This window comes from Eretmochelys imbricata, chromosome 9, assembly GCF_965152235.1.
Source record: "Eretmochelys imbricata isolate rEreImb1 chromosome 9, rEreImb1.hap1, whole genome shotgun sequence".
NCBI classification, from domain to species: Eukaryota; Metazoa; Chordata; order Testudines; family Cheloniidae; genus Eretmochelys; species Eretmochelys imbricata.
This window is the reverse complement of record NC_135580.1, coordinates 14,755,335-14,775,471: the sequence shown is the minus strand read 5'-3', so window position 1 is coordinate 14,775,471 and position 20,137 is coordinate 14,755,335. Positions and strand designations below refer to the sequence as shown.

Here is a 20,137-nt window from a genome sequence, read left to right as displayed (position 1 = left end):
GCACACTGTTTGAAATGTACTAATAATTCCTTCCTTCCCCTGTTTTTTTACTGTGGTAGTGAGAAAAAATATGCAAATATGTTCTATAATCCTGATTTATACTGTTTATGACAGATGTACATTAATATAAAAACATTTTTAAAATGCACACATGGACAATCCAGATTTCTTACAGCAATAACTGGGCTAATTAAAATTGAATGAATGTTTTAATTACCTTGTTGTTTTTTTAAAAAAAAACCATATTTTATACCTGCATACTCTGTATAATCCATTCATTCTGAGATCATAAAAGTAGGAAAAATGTCCAACTACATTAAAGTCAGGAGGAACTAAAATATTTGCAGGAGTTTGTTAGCTTTTTTATGAGGAATAAATGTTCAAAAATAGCCTCAGCAAAACTGTAAATGTTATGTGGGCAACTTCAGGATAGTTTCAAAATCTAGCCATTTATGTTGGGATTCAATGTGTTTTAAAATAATATAGCTGGAGACAGAGCTTGAGCAGACTAAGCAGTTGCTGAGGGCCCCGAGCAGCTCAAGGGGCCCCCCATTCGCTTTTTATTATGTGTTATATGTTGGGGGGAGGAATATTCCTGCTTATGGCCCCAATGGCCTAGCACTGCCTCTGGCTGAAGAAGAGCTCTGTATATGCTCAAAAGCTTGTCTCTTTCAATAACGGAAGTTGCTCCAACAAAAGATATTACCTCATCCACCTTGTCTCTCTAATTAAAAAAAGTTGATTTTCCTTTCTTATAAGTATCAGAGATACTTGGTTAGCTTTCCTTGTGCTCTTGATCAAATGAACTGTGCTCTTGCATATCATTTGTACGGTACGGACTTTATCTATACCAGTTACATTATAAATGAAAATAAGCTCTCCCCCTAAGTATCACCTATCTTCCCTGCCTGTCTTGCTAGCCTTATTACCTGATGCTGGATTCCCTGCATGCTCAAAACTCTTACGGATTTCAAGGAATACCACATGAGGTATTCCTTTGTATGTACTGTAATCTATCTGTAATGACACTCTTACCCTCATCTTTTTAATAATATGGTACCTTACTCGCATCAGTACTGTCCAACTAACAGTTGCCAGCTTACAGTCTTTTCAGTTTGAATCTGTCTTGTTCCAGTAACAACTATGTTTTGTTTTTTGTTTTTTTCCAAATTTGTATTCCTCATAATGATCTTTTGGCTTCCATTATTTGCTGTGAATATTTCCAGTTTAGATGTTGTAACAGGTTTCATATGCTTGTGCTGTGAATCCTTTATTCTTAACGTTTCACATATATAATGTAAGTAAAATGCTATTAATATAATTAATTCAGGCTTCCTCCACATGAAGAACAAGAGTATTCTTCTACTGTTTGAGTGCTGTGACACAGATGTGAATTTTGTCTCATCAGAAATCTCCCTGATCCGATCCCTGGCCTTGCACTTCTTGGATGGAATACTGGCCCCATTGCAGTCAATGGGAGTTCTGCCTCTCTTTTTCTCACTCTCTTTAATAAAATCAGCATTCTGGCTCAACCGCAGCATGGGCTCAATAAATCCTCTCCTCCCAACATACCTTTTTCTTCTCTATCCTTGCATCTTACCTCTCTCTTCCTCTCCAAAAGCCCCCTTATCTTTGCTCAACTTCAGCTTTGACAAATCCGTATCAGGTCTCTGCAGCTCTCATGGTCTCTCTTGAGCAGGTTTGCCTCCACAACTTGCAAGAGCTGGGCTTTCTCTGAATCATTAGTGCCCAGTTTACATTATATGCCTGTGACTCTGGAGAAATATCACAGCACACAGGATTTGAAGGCCACCACAAATAAAGCACAGACCGCTACATGGATTTAGACCTCACTATGGACTTCCTGAGATATCATCAAAGGTTTGAGCTCTTTTGGGAGGTGGAAGGGGTGAGGTAGAAGAGTCCTCAGATCAGTTGCCTAGAGAAGGATGTACTTCTGTGAACCTCCAGAAGATTCGGGGTTTCTTTGGTTCAGTGTGTCCTTATGATTCTTAGTTTTTCCAACTGCTTTCCCCATTGTTATGTATTATATAGTATTCTTAAGATACAAAATACCCTAATGAAAAGTTGGTTCCCATATCATTTTTTCATGGTATATTCATTTTTTTGGGCTGTGTTAGCCACTTATATGGGTACTGCCTTGCCCTAGTGACAGCATTATGCCCTGCTACATCTCCTTGTAGCATGCTCCCATGTATGACAGTCCTCACTCCTTCCTGCTGCCTTTGGAGTGATATGAACCCCTGTGGTTCTGTCTGGCTCTTTGTCCCTACTTCCACACTACCTTAAGGGCCTGTCAGTCTGGGTTTTCATTTTCAGGGTTGCCTCCTATCTTCTTGAAGAATTACAGGAAAACAAAACAAATTAAAATAGTCTGAATATATGCCCCCAGTGAAGAGGAAATTTAGAAATGGAAAGCTATGGACTGCATTCTAACTGCAGCCTTGGCTCAGTTCTCCAGTTAGCGTGAATGGGAGTTCCATGCATTAAGCCTGGGTTGCAATATAATCCAATAGCATACACTGCTTGTTTGATTCTATGCAAAAATTAAAGGTAGTGAAAATAATTCAGGAAGAGAACTGGTGGTGGTAGAGGATGTTGGAAAATAAGAACCAGATGGCACAGTGTTTAACTTTCGCTCTCCACTTCCACTGCAGCCGGTGCAAATCGAGGGCACTCAGCACATTGTCCAAAAAGCGCAGAGACTGTTCTATCTTTTGGGGCTCTCAGGGTAATTGCTTTTCATGGGATAGATTTTAAAAAACAACTTTTATGAACCTAATTTAAATGTTAACACTGAGGTGATGTAGATGACTAATATCCTCTGCTACTGTATATAACTGTTACCATCTCCTGAAGCATTTTTTACACTGAAATCTTATAACAGAATCTTTACATGGCCAATCTAATATCTAATACACAGAGTCTCGGGAGATAATAAATGTGTGTCTTTGGGAGAGTACAGCGTTCCATGCATAATTTAAACAGCTTTATTACTAGACTGCCTTCTTAAAGGAATAACAATTTTAAAGTTCTTTTTCTTGTTCTATATTCTGTGGTGGTGTGGTTTTTTACATCTTTTCCTAATTAAATAAAAAACAATTCTGAAACAACATTACTGTTGTGACACAAACTGAGACAAGAAGGGATTAAATAAAGAGTATTTCTTGATTCAAGCCAGTTTGTACAAAGAAAAATGCACAATGATGGAGTAAGTTAGCTTTGTCTCTGAATTTTCTTGCTTTTGTCATTTTGTATTTCAGTTTTAGTGTTTATCTAAATGAAGGGTGATGGGTAATATTTAAAAATTACAAGCTTCCTTTTGTAATTATTTTAAGGTGCCCAAAAACTGCTTTGCAGAAACACATATATGGTCTCTACCCCGATAGGTCGACATCCCAAATTTTAGATGTTACTTGACAAATGAAGGAACAAAAGATGCCAAAGAAGGACAAGGATTAGAGCAATGTGACCTTGTTGAGATTCAGTTTAGGGAAGTTCACATCTTAATGGTTCAGTAAAATGTTTTGAGATCAAATTCTTGATTGTGTTTCAGCCTCTTTGTGACACGCACTGAAAAGCATCCAGATCTGACCAGTTGAGAATTTCCCTGTTGTGGAGGAAATCTCATTCGGTGCATAGCCAACATACCTAGCACTTGTACTGCTCTCTTTGGCCCCAGCACAGGGGGCATGTTGGAGTGTGGTGAGACAGGGAGGGGTCACGGCCAGAACATGTTGCATTCCATTTGTTCTCAGCAAGCTACTGCCCTTTAGGGATGCAAGTCAGGTGGTACAAATTAGAGCAACCCTAAGGCAGTCCAGATCTGCCTTGAGAGTATCAGTGATTTAACCAGCTCCCTGACAGCCCGCTTTCTCTGTTGTGCTTGGAGAAGCAGAGAAACTGGCCTCCATTTTTATTTTTAATATAGCAGTTGTGAAGGTTGACCCACTTCTTGTGAGCATTGCAGAACTTAGTCTTGATTTGTATGTGTCTGTTTGCTTGGGTGTGTTTGAGAGAGAGAGATTGAAGTGTGTTGTGCTGAGGGATCAAAAGGCTGCTTAGATGTCTTTTGTAGTCAGTATCAAAAGCCCTTATTCTAATATCCATGTGGCTACAGCTGTGATTCTTTGATGTCTACTTTATAATGACTTTATGATGGCCAAGCCGTCTGGAACATTGCCTAGGTCTGGGAACATGGTGTTTTGCCATTGTGGGGGTGGACAACCATAGAGAAATGTCTATTTGTTTTGCAGATAAAATTGACCATATTACCCGAAGATGCTGTTTTGTAGCTTTTGTGTATGAAATCGTCATTTGATGTTAAGATATCAGACAACCGTTATCCAATTTTCCATTCTTGAATAAGAGTATAGAGAAGGTTGTGTCAAGACCACCCTTAAATGCCTAAGGTCTCTTTGCTTAGGCAGAGATGCTCAAGCGAGAGCCACTCAGTATTATCTAAAGGGATAAGAGGTTACTAAAGTTACTAACAGGGCAATTTCTAGAAGGGCCCTTAACTTTTTCAAATTGCTCCTTCTCATTTGTCTGAATAATAGCCCATCTTCATTAACCTTCAGGGCATGCTGCAAGGCCTGTGTATTTACCATTGTTTGAAAAGGAAAGGCATAATACGGGCTGATATTGTGGTAAGTGGGTATTGACTATGTATTGATTCTGTCTCTAAACCAGTACTTTTTGTTTTTGTGTGTGAGAAATAGTTCCTAACTGAGGTCTTTGAATTGTGATTTTGTGTTTAATTGATAGCAAAGTTGTCTAGATCTTTGGAGAAGTATTATTTAAAGTAAGTATTCGAAATTGAGATAAATAATATTACAGAGAGATTTGAATGACAAGATGATAGTGGCCTGGCAGCAGGGTGGATAGATTTTAAATCACCAATTTTAATCAGCAAGCAGCAAACCTTAATTTAAATAATCCATTGCTATCTTGTTTTACATTTGTATTTTTAGTTATTTTTCCTAGAGAAAGGTTGATTCTTATTGATTGGTATAATTTGGTAGTACTTTTTGCTAGCTAGGAAGATACGTTATATCTACACATATTTATTTGAGCAGTTACATAGCTTAATATACACTGATTCATATTCTTAATGTTTACTTTTTTATTATGTTAGAAAATCATATATGACACTTTATTTACTAGATTTTTTATTTGTGATTTATGTCAAGCTGCATTTGGATGGAAATTGGAATTCAAGTGAAATTAGGGGGCGGAGGGATAGCTCAGTGGTTTTGAGCATTGGCCTGCTAAACCCAAAGTTGTGAGCTCAATCCTTGAGGGGACTGTTTGAGGTCTGGGGCAAAAATTGGGGATTGGTCCTGCTTTGAGCAGGGAGTTGGACTAGATGACCTCCTGAGGTCCCTTCCAACCCTGGTATTCTATGATTATAAAATGCACAAAAACAGCATTTCAAAATTGTTTTTAGTTGGTTAAGTAAAATTATCTTAAATGGGCTGGATACATAAATTTCTTTTTTTTCTTATCAACTCATGTTTTGCATTTAAAAGTAACCAATTTGTTAAACAAAGGAAATATTCTCAGTATTTAGTTAATTAAACTGTTTTTGGTCACTATGTTCTTCAAAGATTTTAGGTTAGTAGGTCTCTCCTTTTACATCTCATTGGTATTCATAATTTGAAGAAGAAAAAAAGCTTTCCTGCTTTTTCAAATCCCGATTATTTTTCAATTTTGAATAAACTCATCATTCAACTCAACTAGTTGAATCAAATGAAATGAAGAACATATTCTGTCTGCACCTGCATAAGTGGCTACTGCTATCAAAAGCTGGTTTAGCACTTCATCAAACTCTGATTCCAGATGGTTAGCCAGTGACCTCTCCCAATTATGTGGTTTGACTTTTTAAAAAACTTTATCAGCAAACATGTTCTGCTTACATTTTTTAAATTTAATTGAAATAATTTTAATAGATTATTGTAAATTTAGGCCTTAATATAGGTTGGCATAATTTCAAATTTAAATAAGCTTATTTTTTTAAAAGAAAATGTCTTCATTTTAATTAAACAGATTTGAATAAAATAATCTGATTTTTTTAAAATTGATTTTTATCTAATTTGCCAGGCAAGCTGTAATTGGCAGAGCATTCCTTTTGTAGGAGCAGCATGGTTGGAACATCAAAGCTAGCATTGTTGCTCGGTGAAAGGAGGGGATAGGATGTAGAAAGAAATTATGGGCCGGGCCAGCTTTTCAGCTAGCATGAATCAGTGTAACTCCATTGAAAATAATGGAATGGTGCCGATTTATTCCAGTTGAGGATTTGGCTTAATTCTCTTCTCATCCACTGTTCCAAATCAAGAATAACTCTTCTGAAGTCAGTAGGACTACACCAATGCAAGTAGGATTTGAATCATTACCTAGGTTGGATATGAAGACTGGGCTGAAGTTATGGAGGGCGTTGAGGGTGAAGATAAGATTATTCTTGGTTGATTAGAGGAGTTAGAACCACACTTATTATTTACATCTGAAATCCCAGCCTACTGGGTAAATATGTATACATTATAAGCAGGTTTTGTTATATTGAATTTACTAGATTTTCCAGAGGGTTCATGTACTGTGTATAAAAGCCTTGACATGTATAGATAAAAAGTGCTATATAAAGTAATACGTATTATAATGGTACTATGAATCTTAACAAGGGCAAGTAAAGTGCTTAGTGCAACTGAATGTCTTTTTGTGCCTTTTTTGTATGTCCCAGTTTGTAATTTTAAGTGCCTCTGAATAATCTGAAGGGTGATGAGAAAGGGATAAAACTATTGTAGAGGATGTGTAGGAGTATTCTTCCACAGGAACATTTATTCAAAAACATGTGCCATCTGGTGTTATGAGGTGTATTTCAAAGGCAAAATATTTGGTTTGTAGAAGTATCTTTGAGTTGGGATAAATTTCTTCTTTGAAAAATATGGTGAGGCAGTATCCAAAAATGTTTGAAATTCAGGGAAGGGGAAGAAATCAAGCAGAGGCAGGAAAATCTTGTGGCTCTCTTTTAAACCCTCTCCCATTTTTCACAATACTTTTTGAAGCATGGCACCAGAAGTGGACACAGGAATGGTACCATGCTGTAGACAAAAGGTCACACCACCTCCTTACTCCTATCTGATATTCCTGTTTTACATCCAAGGATCACATTAGCCCTCTTAGTTACAGCATTGCAGCTCACGTTCAGTTGGTTAACAGCCATGACCCATAAGTCCTTTTTGGAGCTGCAGCTTTGCAGAATACAGTTTGCCATACTATAAGCATGGGCTATATGCTTTGCTTATAGAGAAATGACTGGGCATTTGGCCATATTACAATGTGTGTTTGCTTGTGACCAGTTTATCAAGCAATTCAAATTGCTCTGAATAAATTGTTGTCAGATTTTGCAATTCAGTGGCCCCACTAGTCGTATTAACCTCATATGGCCCTGGCCAGCGGGGCTAGCAGCTTTCATTCAGAGCAATAGTAAGAGAACCCAGTCACCGGGTTGAAACACCTGGAGGGGGAGCCTTTTTTTAAATTTTTTGTTTTATTATAGGCTGCTCTCTGTGTGTTCTGGGCACATAAGAGATTCTCTCTGAGGAACGAGCCTGAAGCTTCAGGCTTCTCTTGCAAGTTAAGGATGTTTTGTATCACATTATTTGCTTGAGACGGTGGTTCTTCCCACACTTCTCAAGCAAGACCTAAAATCCCTCATGGCTGGCTCCCATATAGTAGCTTGAACAGAGAGAAGCTGGGGGAGGACTGTGATACATCTCATGTGGCAAACAGGTAGCGGGGGAGCAACTGGTCCCATGGTTGGACATCCATAATGATGAACCTTCTGAGCATAGTTTTGAATGTTCAGTTGGATTGTTCCACCAAATCATTTGTGGATGGTGGACAAATGTTCTGAGGGTGTCAATCATGGTTTTGGGATTGCACTGTGTTTTCCCCCAGGGGCAGTATCTGGGAGAACTGTTCGAGTAGGACCAGGTTGGCCACTTGAGCTCCCACCTTCATCTCCAGTCTGATCCATCTCCAGCATGAATCTTGTAGCTTCTGGTGACCAGGCAGTTGCTTCCAGAGGGTACTGCTTGTCATCAAAGCGTTACCAGAAAGTCCTTTCTGAGATGTCCATGACATCAAGAATGGCCTCCTTGAGCTGTGCATACCCTCAGGTCACAATGGGATCTAAAGCGCAATAAGTGATTTGTGTCACCCCGGTTAGGTTTGGAGCCAGTGGAATGGCCCATTGGTCTAATGACTACCAAGCTATTGTGACCACTTGCTTGAAGGTTTCGAGGACGACGTTGGGATTGTCATCAGGCCCCATCTTGGTAAGCCCGATGGGGGCAAGGTCAAAGCTCACTGACTGCGCTGTGGCAGATGGCTGTAGTATCATAACTACCAGCTGTACCAACTTCTGTTGAATGGCTAAATCATGGATCAAGTGCACTGCTGATTGGCTATTTGATGAAAGAGTTGCTTCTGATATGCTTTCTGTTTGGCCATCCATTTTAGCAGCTGATCCATCTCCATTAAGCTATGGGAAAGGTGTTTGCTTGAGTTTTTTTCCCCCTATCTGATTCCCTTATGCCGGGAGTAGAGCATCTGCATGCATTCTCCACCACTTCTGTGATAGGATGCTGGGAAGGCCAACCAGTTAGTGCACTTGACTTCCAGCCCCTTGCTTCCCTGGCAGAAGTGTCTGATCCTTGACCTTTGGCTGGGAACCTTCTGGCCTCCACTTGCATCTGTGCCTCAGCCCTTAATGGGGAGTGGTAGTCTGATTTGGTGGTCTGTAACAGATCCTCAACTGAACACAAAATAGAGTACTATCAGTTAGAACTTTGATCCATAACCATTCCAAGTCCTGCACTTCTAAGTTGTCAATAACAGGTAATGGTATCTTTAACAGAGCGTAATGGACAGGGGCACAGGCAGTCTGGCCTAGCTGTCACAGCTGGGCTGCAGTCTGCCCACCAGGGGACGATAGTCACCGGGCAGAAGCTGGAGGGATCTCAAGAGCCAGGTTCTGTAAGCAAGGGTTAAAGTCAGGCCAGGGAATTTCTTCTTTTCATATCCTGTTGCGGTTCAAATACAAGACAGAACAAAGCTTTAAGCAAGCAAGCAGGCTGGTCTGCCAACGGGCTGGTCTCCTGTCAGCTTTCCACCCTTTCCTTTATTCTTTCTCTCCCCCCGCGCATTACATACTCCAACAGATAAAAGGAATACACTGGCTTTGTTTAATATTCTTATTTACCAATTTCTATCTACCGCATTCCTTGCTCTCGGGCCTTGAGCCCAGTCCTGGGAGGCTTCCCACGGTTCATGTCATCTGGGCGAGATTCCAAGGTTCATGCCCTTGAGAGGAGCCGTGTGTGCACTGCTCCTACACAACACTCCGGGTGTGCCCTGAATGTTGCCAAGTCCATGAACCTTGTATGAATGCTACAATATCCCATGATAATTTGATTCATTATGTTTGTGACACCTTGAGTATAAGCTATATGTTTGAGCATTTGTATGGCATTGAGCACCTTACGACACTCTTATCTTATCATTAGTTTAATGCGTTCCCAACTAGTTTAGCTAGTCTGGGACCCAGAAGGTTAGATTCCCTGCTTTTAAGATTTTGTAGGTTTCTTGATGGTGCTGGTTAGCCAAGAACTTTTCAGCCTTTTTGATTCCAGAGTAGTGTGAAGCAGTCCCAGGGTAACGGAGAATCAAGCTCTGACTTCAAACACCAGGTGTGATCAAAGAGACTGAAAGCCCAGCTGTACAGGGCCAGATTTAAAGATGTATTTAAGCATGTAGAGATGCAGACAGGCATGTGTTGTGATTTGTGAAAGTTCCTATGGGTACATTTGAGCTGGGAGGTGTGATTCCTAGCTTCTGTAAATTACCTGTGGCAGCATCTATAAAATAGCAATGTGTTCATGGCAGCTCAGGCTACTGCCTAAGTACATACCAAGAGGGACAGGCAGGATAGTACTCAGGGTAGGTATTCTAAGCTGCTGCCCATATGAATATGCTGCTGTTTTTAGATACTAGCTTAAGTAGAGCCACCAGAGTATGAGGCACAGTGGGTCTCAAACCTGGATATGCAGAATTGCAAGGTAGCAGACACCTCCATATTACCACCCAGCAGCAGCTATAACCAACTTGTGCGCCACTACCCATGACCTGTTGAGGACACAGACCACAGGAAGTCCTGCCTTAGTGAGTCAGACAGGCAGCAGTGTCATGGCTCCTGATTGGATCCCTGTCCTATAGAAACCCCAGGGGTGTTCCAGAAAGTGACTAGATAACAGTGTGGATTTTCTGCAGTAGCTTCCATCACCTTGCCTATTCTCAGTTCTTGAACTCCTGGCTTTGACCTTGGCTGACTTGGACTCTGATCCTTGCTATTGACCCTGGCCTGGAACTTGGCTATGAACTCCTGTGCTACTCAGCCTCAGATTTGACTCTGCTCTGATCCTTGGTTCTGACTCCCCTAGTCAGGATCTTGACACATGGGTATGTTTATGCAAGCTGTGAATTGCACCTCCCAGCTCAGATGTGGGTTAGTGAGTTAGGCACCTAACTCCTGTTGACTTTCAATGGGAATTAGGCACCTAACTTGCATTGGAGCATTTGTAAATTCCACTGGGCACATACCTCTGTAAATCTGGATCAGAGTCCTCACAGAGACACCATAAACAGACCAAATGCCCTTTAAGTACATATAATTTCTTCTAAATGTACAGAGCCAAATTCTCTCTGGCGTAACTCAGAGTAGAATTTGCCCCACATTATTGTGGTGATCCCTTTAGAGCACAACATAAAAAAATACTGATTAAATTTATTTGAAAAGGGACTACTGCTTTACCAGGGCATTAATCATTCATTATACTTTCATATCCTTCAGAATTGAAAAAGAAGTCAAACAATCGACTAGCAGTTTGTCAAACTACATTTTTGTGATCTAATTTTTTATTTATTTTTTTGTGGGCTGACATTTATTTATTTATTTTTGCACTTCTTTCTTTTTCTTTTTTTTTTTTTTAACTTAAAAAGTACAAGACATTTTATTTAGTTAGTAAACAACAACAAAAGTTCATGGAGCCAGACCTTTGCATGCCACATTTTTTGCCAGGAACAAATGTTTACAGCCAAGTTACAAACCTAGGAAAATAGGGGTTCATAATGGAAATGGCAAGACAACTGAACTGTAATGGGGGAAACAGCGCCACTTATAATACACGGAGACACTTACATTGAAAAGGAATTTCCTCAGAAATGAAGCCCCTCTGATTGCTTTCCACATCACGTTTTAAACAAACACTGCAGTGCTTCAGCCATTACTTGGTTGCCTAGGATACACAGTCAATGTAGGCCTAAGATGCTTCTTGCAGTTATTCTTTGAGGCCAGGCCTATAAGTGCTGTAGGTAGATGATTTTTAACATAGCTTTATAGGAGAAAATGGGTGACAGAATTTTAATAGTAGCAGCATTGTGAGGCAAACTGTGGTTTGTTTGGTTTTATTTTATTTTACCTAACTAAATGGTGGTGTGACCAGTTGCCAAACGTACAGGACCTCTGAGCTGAAGAAAAAGAGCTGGCTTTTACTTTTTTCTTTTCTTTCTTTTTTTTTTTAAAGGACTGTCTTTTCTGTAAAAAAAATAAAAATAAAATAAAAAGGAGGGGGAAAGAAAAAAAATGTTGCTTTGAATCAGGTGGGCAACTCTGATGCATTGAGCTTTTACAAATTACTAAGCACTGACTCTTATGTAACGTCTTAACATTGCTTATGGAGGGTTCTTGGGAATGGCAAAGGAAGGGAATACATATTTTTTTCTGAAGCTTGCCACTTCTTGGCAAGGCACAGGGTTTAAACTCATTTCAAGCTACTGTAACTTGGACTTTTTAGTTTGTTTAATTCTGAATGTTACTGGCAGTTTTGTTTCTAAATGAAGAGCAGCCTTAGAGATGATTTTCAGTCGTCAAGAGAATGAATTAACTCTTTAAGCAAATGCGTATATTTTCCCTTTGGCTGCTAAATAGTAACTGCCCAGCTAGGGATGGATACCCACAGACCTCTCTAGGCTAGAGTATTCTTAGGCTTGACAGAATTAGATTTTTTTTAAAGCTTTTTTTAGACTTTTATTTATTTACATTTTCACAGTTGTAATAAGTTATGGGGGGTTCAGACAATAATTTATAGCAGTTGACTTAGATTCAAAAGAGTAAAGCTTTATAAACAACTGAAACACAAATTGTCAACATCACATGTCAAATTATACAAAGTAAATATCCTTAAAGCAGCTCTGCTAATGCTGGCATCACAGCATGTTTTGTCCACATTAAGGTGGGACTCGAATATGTTCTCAAGCAGCATTTTTCTTACTTTGCCTATCTGTAACTTTCAGTTATTATTGATGGAAATATTTTTGTTCTTGTGTGTACAGTGAAAACAACATTAACTGACACTTACTAATAAAAATCTAATCTTTCCAGGCCTAAGTATTCTATAAGTGCATTAGTAAAACTGAAAGTTAAAATCATACGAAGTTTTGAGAACAGTGACCCAAACCCTATCCCATGGTGCCCTTAGAATCCTTGTAGTCTACCAGGATTCTGTAGTTGTGGAGACAAACTGGGCTCCTGTGGTATTTCCCTTTGCATCTCTGCCTCTCCTCACTGAGATCATTCGAGGGAGAAGAGGATTCTTCACTCTGACAAGGACCCACCCCTACCCTGGCTGACAACTTCATTATAGTAACTTGGCCTCCTATCATGGCACTTGCTAACTCTCCAACTGGAGATGGGGTAGGGCTGAATGACCCTGGGTCTGATTCTCTCCTGCCCTGCACCTAATGTAGTCATTCACACTTGTGCAAAGTGGGTTTCGAATGCTACTGAATCAAAAATCCATGAGTCAAACCGATGGGAAGTATTTGATGCCCCACTGTGTGCCTTACTTCCATGAAGTAGAAATCTCGAACTGTTTTTAATATTTAACAATTATTATCCCTATCAAAATAAGATGTTACAACTTCCTAATCTATGGGTGAGAAGAAGCAGTGCTGTTATTCCATTTTCAGTATGTTCTTAGTATTTTGAATCAATTAAAAATCAAAATCCAGAGTACAGTGAGCTCAAAAGCAGACTTCAGTGAATCCCGTTCTAACTTTCTAGTTTAGATAAGTTTAAGCAGATTGTCATTTTTTTTAGAATACAGAAGTCCCATTGTGACCGTTTCAGTGTAGACTGAATCTGGAGATTCAGAATTGAAGCAGCAGTTGGTGTGTAAACTGTAAATGTATATGAAACAGAACTCCCCTCAGTTGCTTACAAAATTATTTAGGATCTTTCTGTTGTAATCTTTGGTTAGCAATCTCTAGGGGTCAAAGTCTGATTTTAGTTCCTTACTTTCTGGATCAGAACCCCTCATTTTGTTCTGGATTCTCCTTTACTTCTTTGGCACTTACTGTTGGGAGAATGACTGAGTGGATTTCCCCAAAGCCCATGCCTGAGTTGGCTGGCAGGCAACAAAGCCCCTAGATAAGCTGGTTGGCAGAAGCTACTTTCTGACATTGGCAGCTCCACCCTGGAGATCAATTGTGTTGCCTGCATAGTGGCAAACAGAATGAGAGCTCGCATTTCCTTCTGTAAATCTTTATTTCTCACATTATCTGTTCTGTTCTACTGTCTACATTAATTTACTATAATTGCTATTAATTTTGTTGTCGTTACTTGTTTAGCACCCAGCAGTGCGCTTTGCATTGTACACTACAAGATATAAATACAGTCCATATCACAAAGAGCATTACAACAATAGCCCTAATCAGATCCCCACGTGCTGACCCCCACTCATTTCAATGGGACTATTTCATGGGCAGAAGGATCTGCCCATGAAAGTGCAACATATGGACCTAAAAGCCAAATTTAAAAGGGCAAATAGGGCTAATTGTAAATGTAGACCTGTAAGAACAAAGAATTTAGGTCATGCTTACAAGATGGAGAACTTTACCCTGGGAAGCAGTGACTCTGAAGAAGATAGGCGATCATGGTGGATAATTAACTAAACATGAGCTCCCAGTGTGACTCTGTGGCCAAAAGTGCGAATGTGATCCTTGGATGTATAAATGGGAATCTTGAGTAGGAATAGAGAGGATATTTTACCTCTGTTTGGCACTAGAGTGACCATTGCTGGAATAATGTGTCTAGATCTACTGTCCACAATTCAAGGATCATGGTAAATTGGAGAGGGTTCAGAGGTGAGCCACGAGAATGATTAAAAAACATGCCTGATAGTTTCAGAGTAGCAGCCGTGTTAGTCTGTATCTGCAAAAAGAAAAGGAGTACTTGTGGCACCTTGGAGACTAACAAATTTATTTGAGCATAAGCTTTAGTTTAACAAAGAGACGGTTAAGAGGTTACTTGATCACAGTCTGTAAGTACCTACATGGGGAACAAATGTTTAATAATGGGCTCTTCAATCTAGCAGATAAAGGTATAACATGATCCAATGGCTGGAAGTTGAAGCTAGACAAATTCAGACTGGATATAAGGCATACATTTTTAACAGTGAAAGTAACCAACCATTGGAACAACTTACCAAAGAGCACGGCGGATGCTCCATCTCTGGCAATTTTAAAATCAAGATTGGATATCCTTCTACAAGATATGATCCAGGTGTCATTTAGGGGAGCTTCAATGGCCTGTGTTATACAGATGGTCAGATTAGATTACCACAATTGTCCTTTCTGGACCTGGAATCTGTGGAAGTTAAAAAATGGAAGATTGGGAAATCCAGAGGTAGGGGTGGGTATTGGTGATAATATATAAAGGTTTTAGTGGTATTGTACTATAAAAATAAATTAACATTCTTGAGTACCAGAAGAAGCTTTGCAATAGCTGTAGGATGCAGTGCATAAGATAATTTCACAAGAAATAAATTGAAATAAATAAAAATCTCTCTTCTTTAGCTACTTATACCACTCATCACCATAGTATCTCAGTGCCTTACAAGATTACATTAGTCCAAATGGATGATCCATACAGACACTTATTTCTCTTGTATTTCCATTTCAGCAATGTATTGCTTTCATTTTGCCATCTGTCTGTTTAGTTTTGCTAGATTGTTGTTACAAGCCTACACACATTTTCTTGCTAATTGAATGTTATATTTCTCTAAGTAGAAAGGAGAGTTTAGAGAAGCGACAGCATTTAATAAATATCAACAGCACATGAGAGGTGCAGATTTCGCACCCTCCCCTGGAATTCCAGGTGCACTGTTCAATAGCTAAAAGGGAACCAACGCCAGCTACAAATGGAGAGGCAGAAATTAGAGCAACTCCTGAAACATCACAGAAATTAAGGACCTGCTACTTTAGTGTGATTGGAGCATGTAAATATTAACCCTAATGATGACAACATGTAAATTGGAGTGTGCTATAAAATTTGAGCACATGATACAGAAGTGCCAGAGCGTGTTTTATTGATGATTTAAAAAAAAAAAAACAGCTGCATTTAATTTGCCATGCTGTTTATATGTGCTGTCCAGTAGTTATGGTTGCAGCAGAGTTTCTCTGCAGTCACCAGTATTTTCAATGCTTGTGTGTGTATAAATGAAATAAATACAAGTAAGATAAATTATTCAGACTTAGTCATGAGTTAGGCTTCTGAGGCTTTTTCGATTCACAAATATTCTTATTAACATTCTCCAGCTTTGTTGACCAGGCAAACAGAAAAGTCAACAGAGATAATTATGTAACATTAAAACTTTGTGGCTTGTTTAACAATTAAAACTCTCATCAGCTAATCCACTAGAATACTAGCAATAGATTAGTGTTAGTGCTTGTGAATAAATCAGTTTTACAGTAAAACACAAAACCAACTGAAAAGTGGCTAGTTTCAGTTTGAACAAGGGCAAATTTACAGATTTAATCCAAAACTGCTTTGAGGAGCAAGCATCTGTTTCATGAGACCTTGGAATAAAAATATTGGTGTCGCTAGATAGGCATGATTTTTTCAAAACTGAGCTTTGTGGCTTTGTTTTTGTTTTATAACAAGCTGTTTCTGACAGTTTCTCATGTGCTAGGTCTTCTAGTTCCCATGAAATCTCACAAACAGTGAAGCTATGCCAATTTTGTTTTAAATGTTGGCTTTGATGTATGGGTTCAGCCAGAATGGAATATAAGTGATTTTGAACCAAATCTGGAAAATAAAATGGTCAAAACTAGCATTTTGATACTATGGGGACGGGTGCTCTTTAAATACCTAAAACAGAAAGATTAGATTGTTGTGCAAATTAAATAGAAGAATGTATCCCAGAAAACTGATCCATGAAACTTAGTCTTCCAGATCAGTCTAGCAGTGACATCAATTTTACTATAAACCCATAACCTGACAGAAAAAGATTTCCATTGATGATGATGATGATGATGATTATCATCATCTTCAGGGATTTTTCAGATTCTCTTGTCTAACATATTTAAAAAGCTTCAGGGTCACGATCTTGTATATCAAAGAACAGACAGAATATATATCTTTATAGCTTCAACAATAAGCACTTATTTCCCTGGTTACAAGGTCCCTTTGATTTACTTGGCCCCACATTTACTCAGTAGTATAAGAATAGACAATTACCATGGACCCTTCATGTCTGTCATGAATTGATTCTCTCATTATTCTATATAAAAACGTTTTTGCATTTTTAACGTTTAAAAAACATTTACCGATATATTTAACTTGTTTTATTAATGTTATCATAGGAAGGCAAAAACACTCCTAATCAAAATTAGTCCTATACAAATGAGGGAGAAATTGCATGGCTTCTCCTAACGCCAGCTTAATATTTGGAATTTCATATAAACATGTGTGATAGAGTGTTATCAACAGCATCTGTACCAGCACTCTGATCAATGGGTCACCAATTAAAGCTCCCCCCGGAGTAAACCTGAGGGCCAAAACTGGGTCCAATTGATAGATTGGGGATGGGCTGGAGAGAATGACAAAGCTAATTTACCCATTAGCCCAGAAAGTAGAAAGGCACCTGAAGGACGTGTTCAGAGGGAAGAGAGAGACTGGTAGGCTTTTGAGAGTTGGAGCCAGGAGAGAGCTCTTGGAGGAACACAGACGGTATCTTCCCCCCTCCTTAGAGGAGTGAGCTAAGGAGTGTATGCTATTGTAAATACAGAGCTGCACAAGTTTATAAGGGTGGTGGGGATAAGACTGTAAATTGCACCAGAATAAGGTCTCCAAGCAGTTGGAGACGAGCGAAGAGACAGGAGCAGGGTGACACTATGTCACAACATACAATGGTGCTCTGATTATTGTGCCAATGCCGCAACATTCACAAAAAAATACCAAGTGGAACATTCAAAGAAGCTGTTTTGAGGCAGAATGTTTTCTATGAAAGCATCTCAGTGTAAGTTTCCAGAGAGTTGTGTGTATTTACTTTATTTTTTAGAGTCATTGAGTATGAACAAGGCAAGGAATTCAGTTGTTTTTGACATGTGTTTAATGCATCTTAGCTGTGTTTATGTATTGAAGGGGTGAACAAGGTAAACCCATCTACTGGTTTTAAAAGTGCTGCAGAAGCTATTTATAGTAGGAGGAGTTACCTATGAGGTTTTCCTTGGTGACCTCATGGCTGAAGTCAAATAATTTTCTTTCATGTTTTTAAATTATGACTGGCTTTAAGTAGCTTTCTTAGTGTTGCTGCAGAACATCAGGCTGTAATTAGCTTCTCAAGTGGAAACTATATTATTTTGCAGAACATCAAAAGAATGTATAGAAAATTGTTGATCCAGATCAACTTGGTGACAGAAGGCTACCAAGAGACTCAGCCCTTTGTGAGATGCCAGGCTAGTAGCCCTCCTTTCGGGAAGGAGGGGAAGAGAAGGGAGGTGGAATTGTTTATCCTGACAGCTGACAGGGTTTGCTTACGTTAACTCAGGATTTAATAGTAGACAGGCAGAGCCATGGGGACCTGCTGTCATTTTGTCAGAGTCCTTGTGGAAAAGGTATTTCTGACATGGAGGGAAAGGTTTCTTGAGAATCCATAATTAAATGTCATGGCCTAGAGTGGGCAGAGCTATAGGAAAAATAAATCAGAAACCTTTCAATAATATAGAGAAAATGAGGCTTTTTGGCAAGATGTGATTTTTATAGATCACTGAAGAAACCTTGGCCTGTCAGCAAAAGACTATGTGTTGCAAAACTAGCACTCAGCAAATAACTTTCTTACAGTAACAGTTAGCACTAATCTAACACTTTTCATCCAAAGATCTCAACAGGGCTTTACAATTGATTGATTAATACAGAGAAACATATTTGTTACTGCATTTTGGCTTCTTGGCACCCTGTAAGTTCAATTGTTCCTGACTTGTATCAGTGAACCGACATGGATTGAGGACTTCATATATTTTGAGGCTGGTGGCAGATGAATATAGAAAATTGTTGACCTAGAGAAGTGTTAATAGCCCATGATGTCAAGGAAAACAATGGAGTTACTCTTTTTCTCCCATCCCGATAATTTAGGCTCAATTTGAAAACTGTGGCTTGACTTTCAGAGGTCTGGCATGAGGAAACGCTGTCTTTTGTATTAGTGAAGCAGTTAGTTACTACAGAATCAGCCAGCTATCTCAGATAAAAGGGGGGGGGGGCAGGCAACATACTACAAAACAGGGGGCTATGGAGTACCCTCTCGTCAAGGGTGGTCTAAGAAACTGACTGTGAGGAGTGCTGTGGAAACTGAGTGAAATAGATTGATAACACCATATCCTCATAAGGACTGCTAAAGCCAATGAAAATAATGTGGAGTCCAAGACTTTAGGATCGGGCTGAAGTTTTCATTGCCTTTTGTTTCAGAGTGTGCTGAAGCAAAACCAGAGGTCGCTAAACCCCTGCTCTTCTGTAGCACAAAATAGGGGGCTCAATCCTTCAAGCTGTCCACACAAGTCAGAAGGTTGATGTGGTCAGACTCTTAACACAGCTGTGCTGCCAATTCCTTGTCACTGACTGCAGATGCTGAGAGGAGCTGAAGTGAGTTTGTTTTTACACTGCCAACTTAGCACTGTGCAACTTGTGTACTGCTGCATACCTTAAAACTGATCAGTCAGATTAAATTGATTGAGAAACACAGGAAATAAAAATAATGATTTGGGAAGAAGGGAGGGACCAAGAAAACAGGAGAGGGGAGAAGAAGGAAAGTGGAAAATGCACAAATGGAGTGAAGTAGCAAAAAAGCATGGGGGTAAAGGGAGAGACAGAAAAGGAGATGGGGGGGGGCGAAGGAACATGTAGTGAGAGAGAAGGAAGGAAAAAAAGAAATATGAAATAGAAAAGGAAAAGGGAAGGCTGAGGGAAATGCACAAGAGGAAATAAAAAAGGTAGAAATAAGGAAAAAAAATAGGAAAAAATTAGTGTTCAGTAAATGATGCTCCCAGGGAGTTAGCCCTTCCCACTCCAGGACTAGAGTGAGACTTCTCCAGCTTCTGGCCCACAGCCCTCTTATCAGGGCCAGCTGGGCCCTAATTGAGCTGGCCACAGCTATGGCTGCTTCTGCAGTCAGCCTAGCTTGGGTATTTAACCCCTGTTCTCCAGGAGTGGAGCAGTCGCCCCATGACAACCTGTTATACCACTTGTTCCTTGTCCATTTTGTCAGTTACTAAGTTTATCAATTACAGAGCATTTATGAGCATGCCTTATCAATTAGATCATTTTGTCCATTACAACATACATCTATAATAACTGGTATCTCCTTGTATATTATTAGAGTGTCCAGATAGCAAGTGTGAAATGTTGGGACAGGAGGCGGGGTGTAATAGGCGCTTATAAAAGAAAAAGACCCGAATATCGGCACTGTCCGTATAAAATCGGGACATCTGGTCACCCTATATACTATGTGTGCTCACAGAAAAGAGACAAAGAAAATGACTATTGACTATGGACTTCTTTATATGATATCTGGTTTACATAATGGATAAGCTAAAGCTAGCCTCTAATTGTCAGAAGTGGGTAGTAGATGATGGGATGGATCACTTGGTGATTGCCTGTTCTGTTCCTTCCCTCTGAAGCACCTGGCCACTGTCGGAAGACAGGATACTGGGCTAGATGGTCCAT

General features: G+C 39.4%; 1 protein-coding gene across 7 annotated transcripts in view; it reads left to right on the top strand.

The window, feature by feature from the left end:
• Positions 1–20,137, top strand: part of NLGN1 (neuroligin 1) — a 449,301-nt gene that overhangs the window by 87,049 nt on the left and 342,115 nt on the right. The window contains exon 2 of one of the 7 annotated variants that reach the window (XM_077826032.1): positions 14,419–14,433. The exons of the other annotated variants lie outside the window; for them this stretch is intronic. Within the exon in view, the coding sequence (XP_077682158.1) occupies positions 14,419–14,433 (15 nt within the window). The remainder of the gene's footprint in view (positions 1–14,418; positions 14,434–20,137) is intronic. 7 annotated transcript variants of the gene reach the window in all.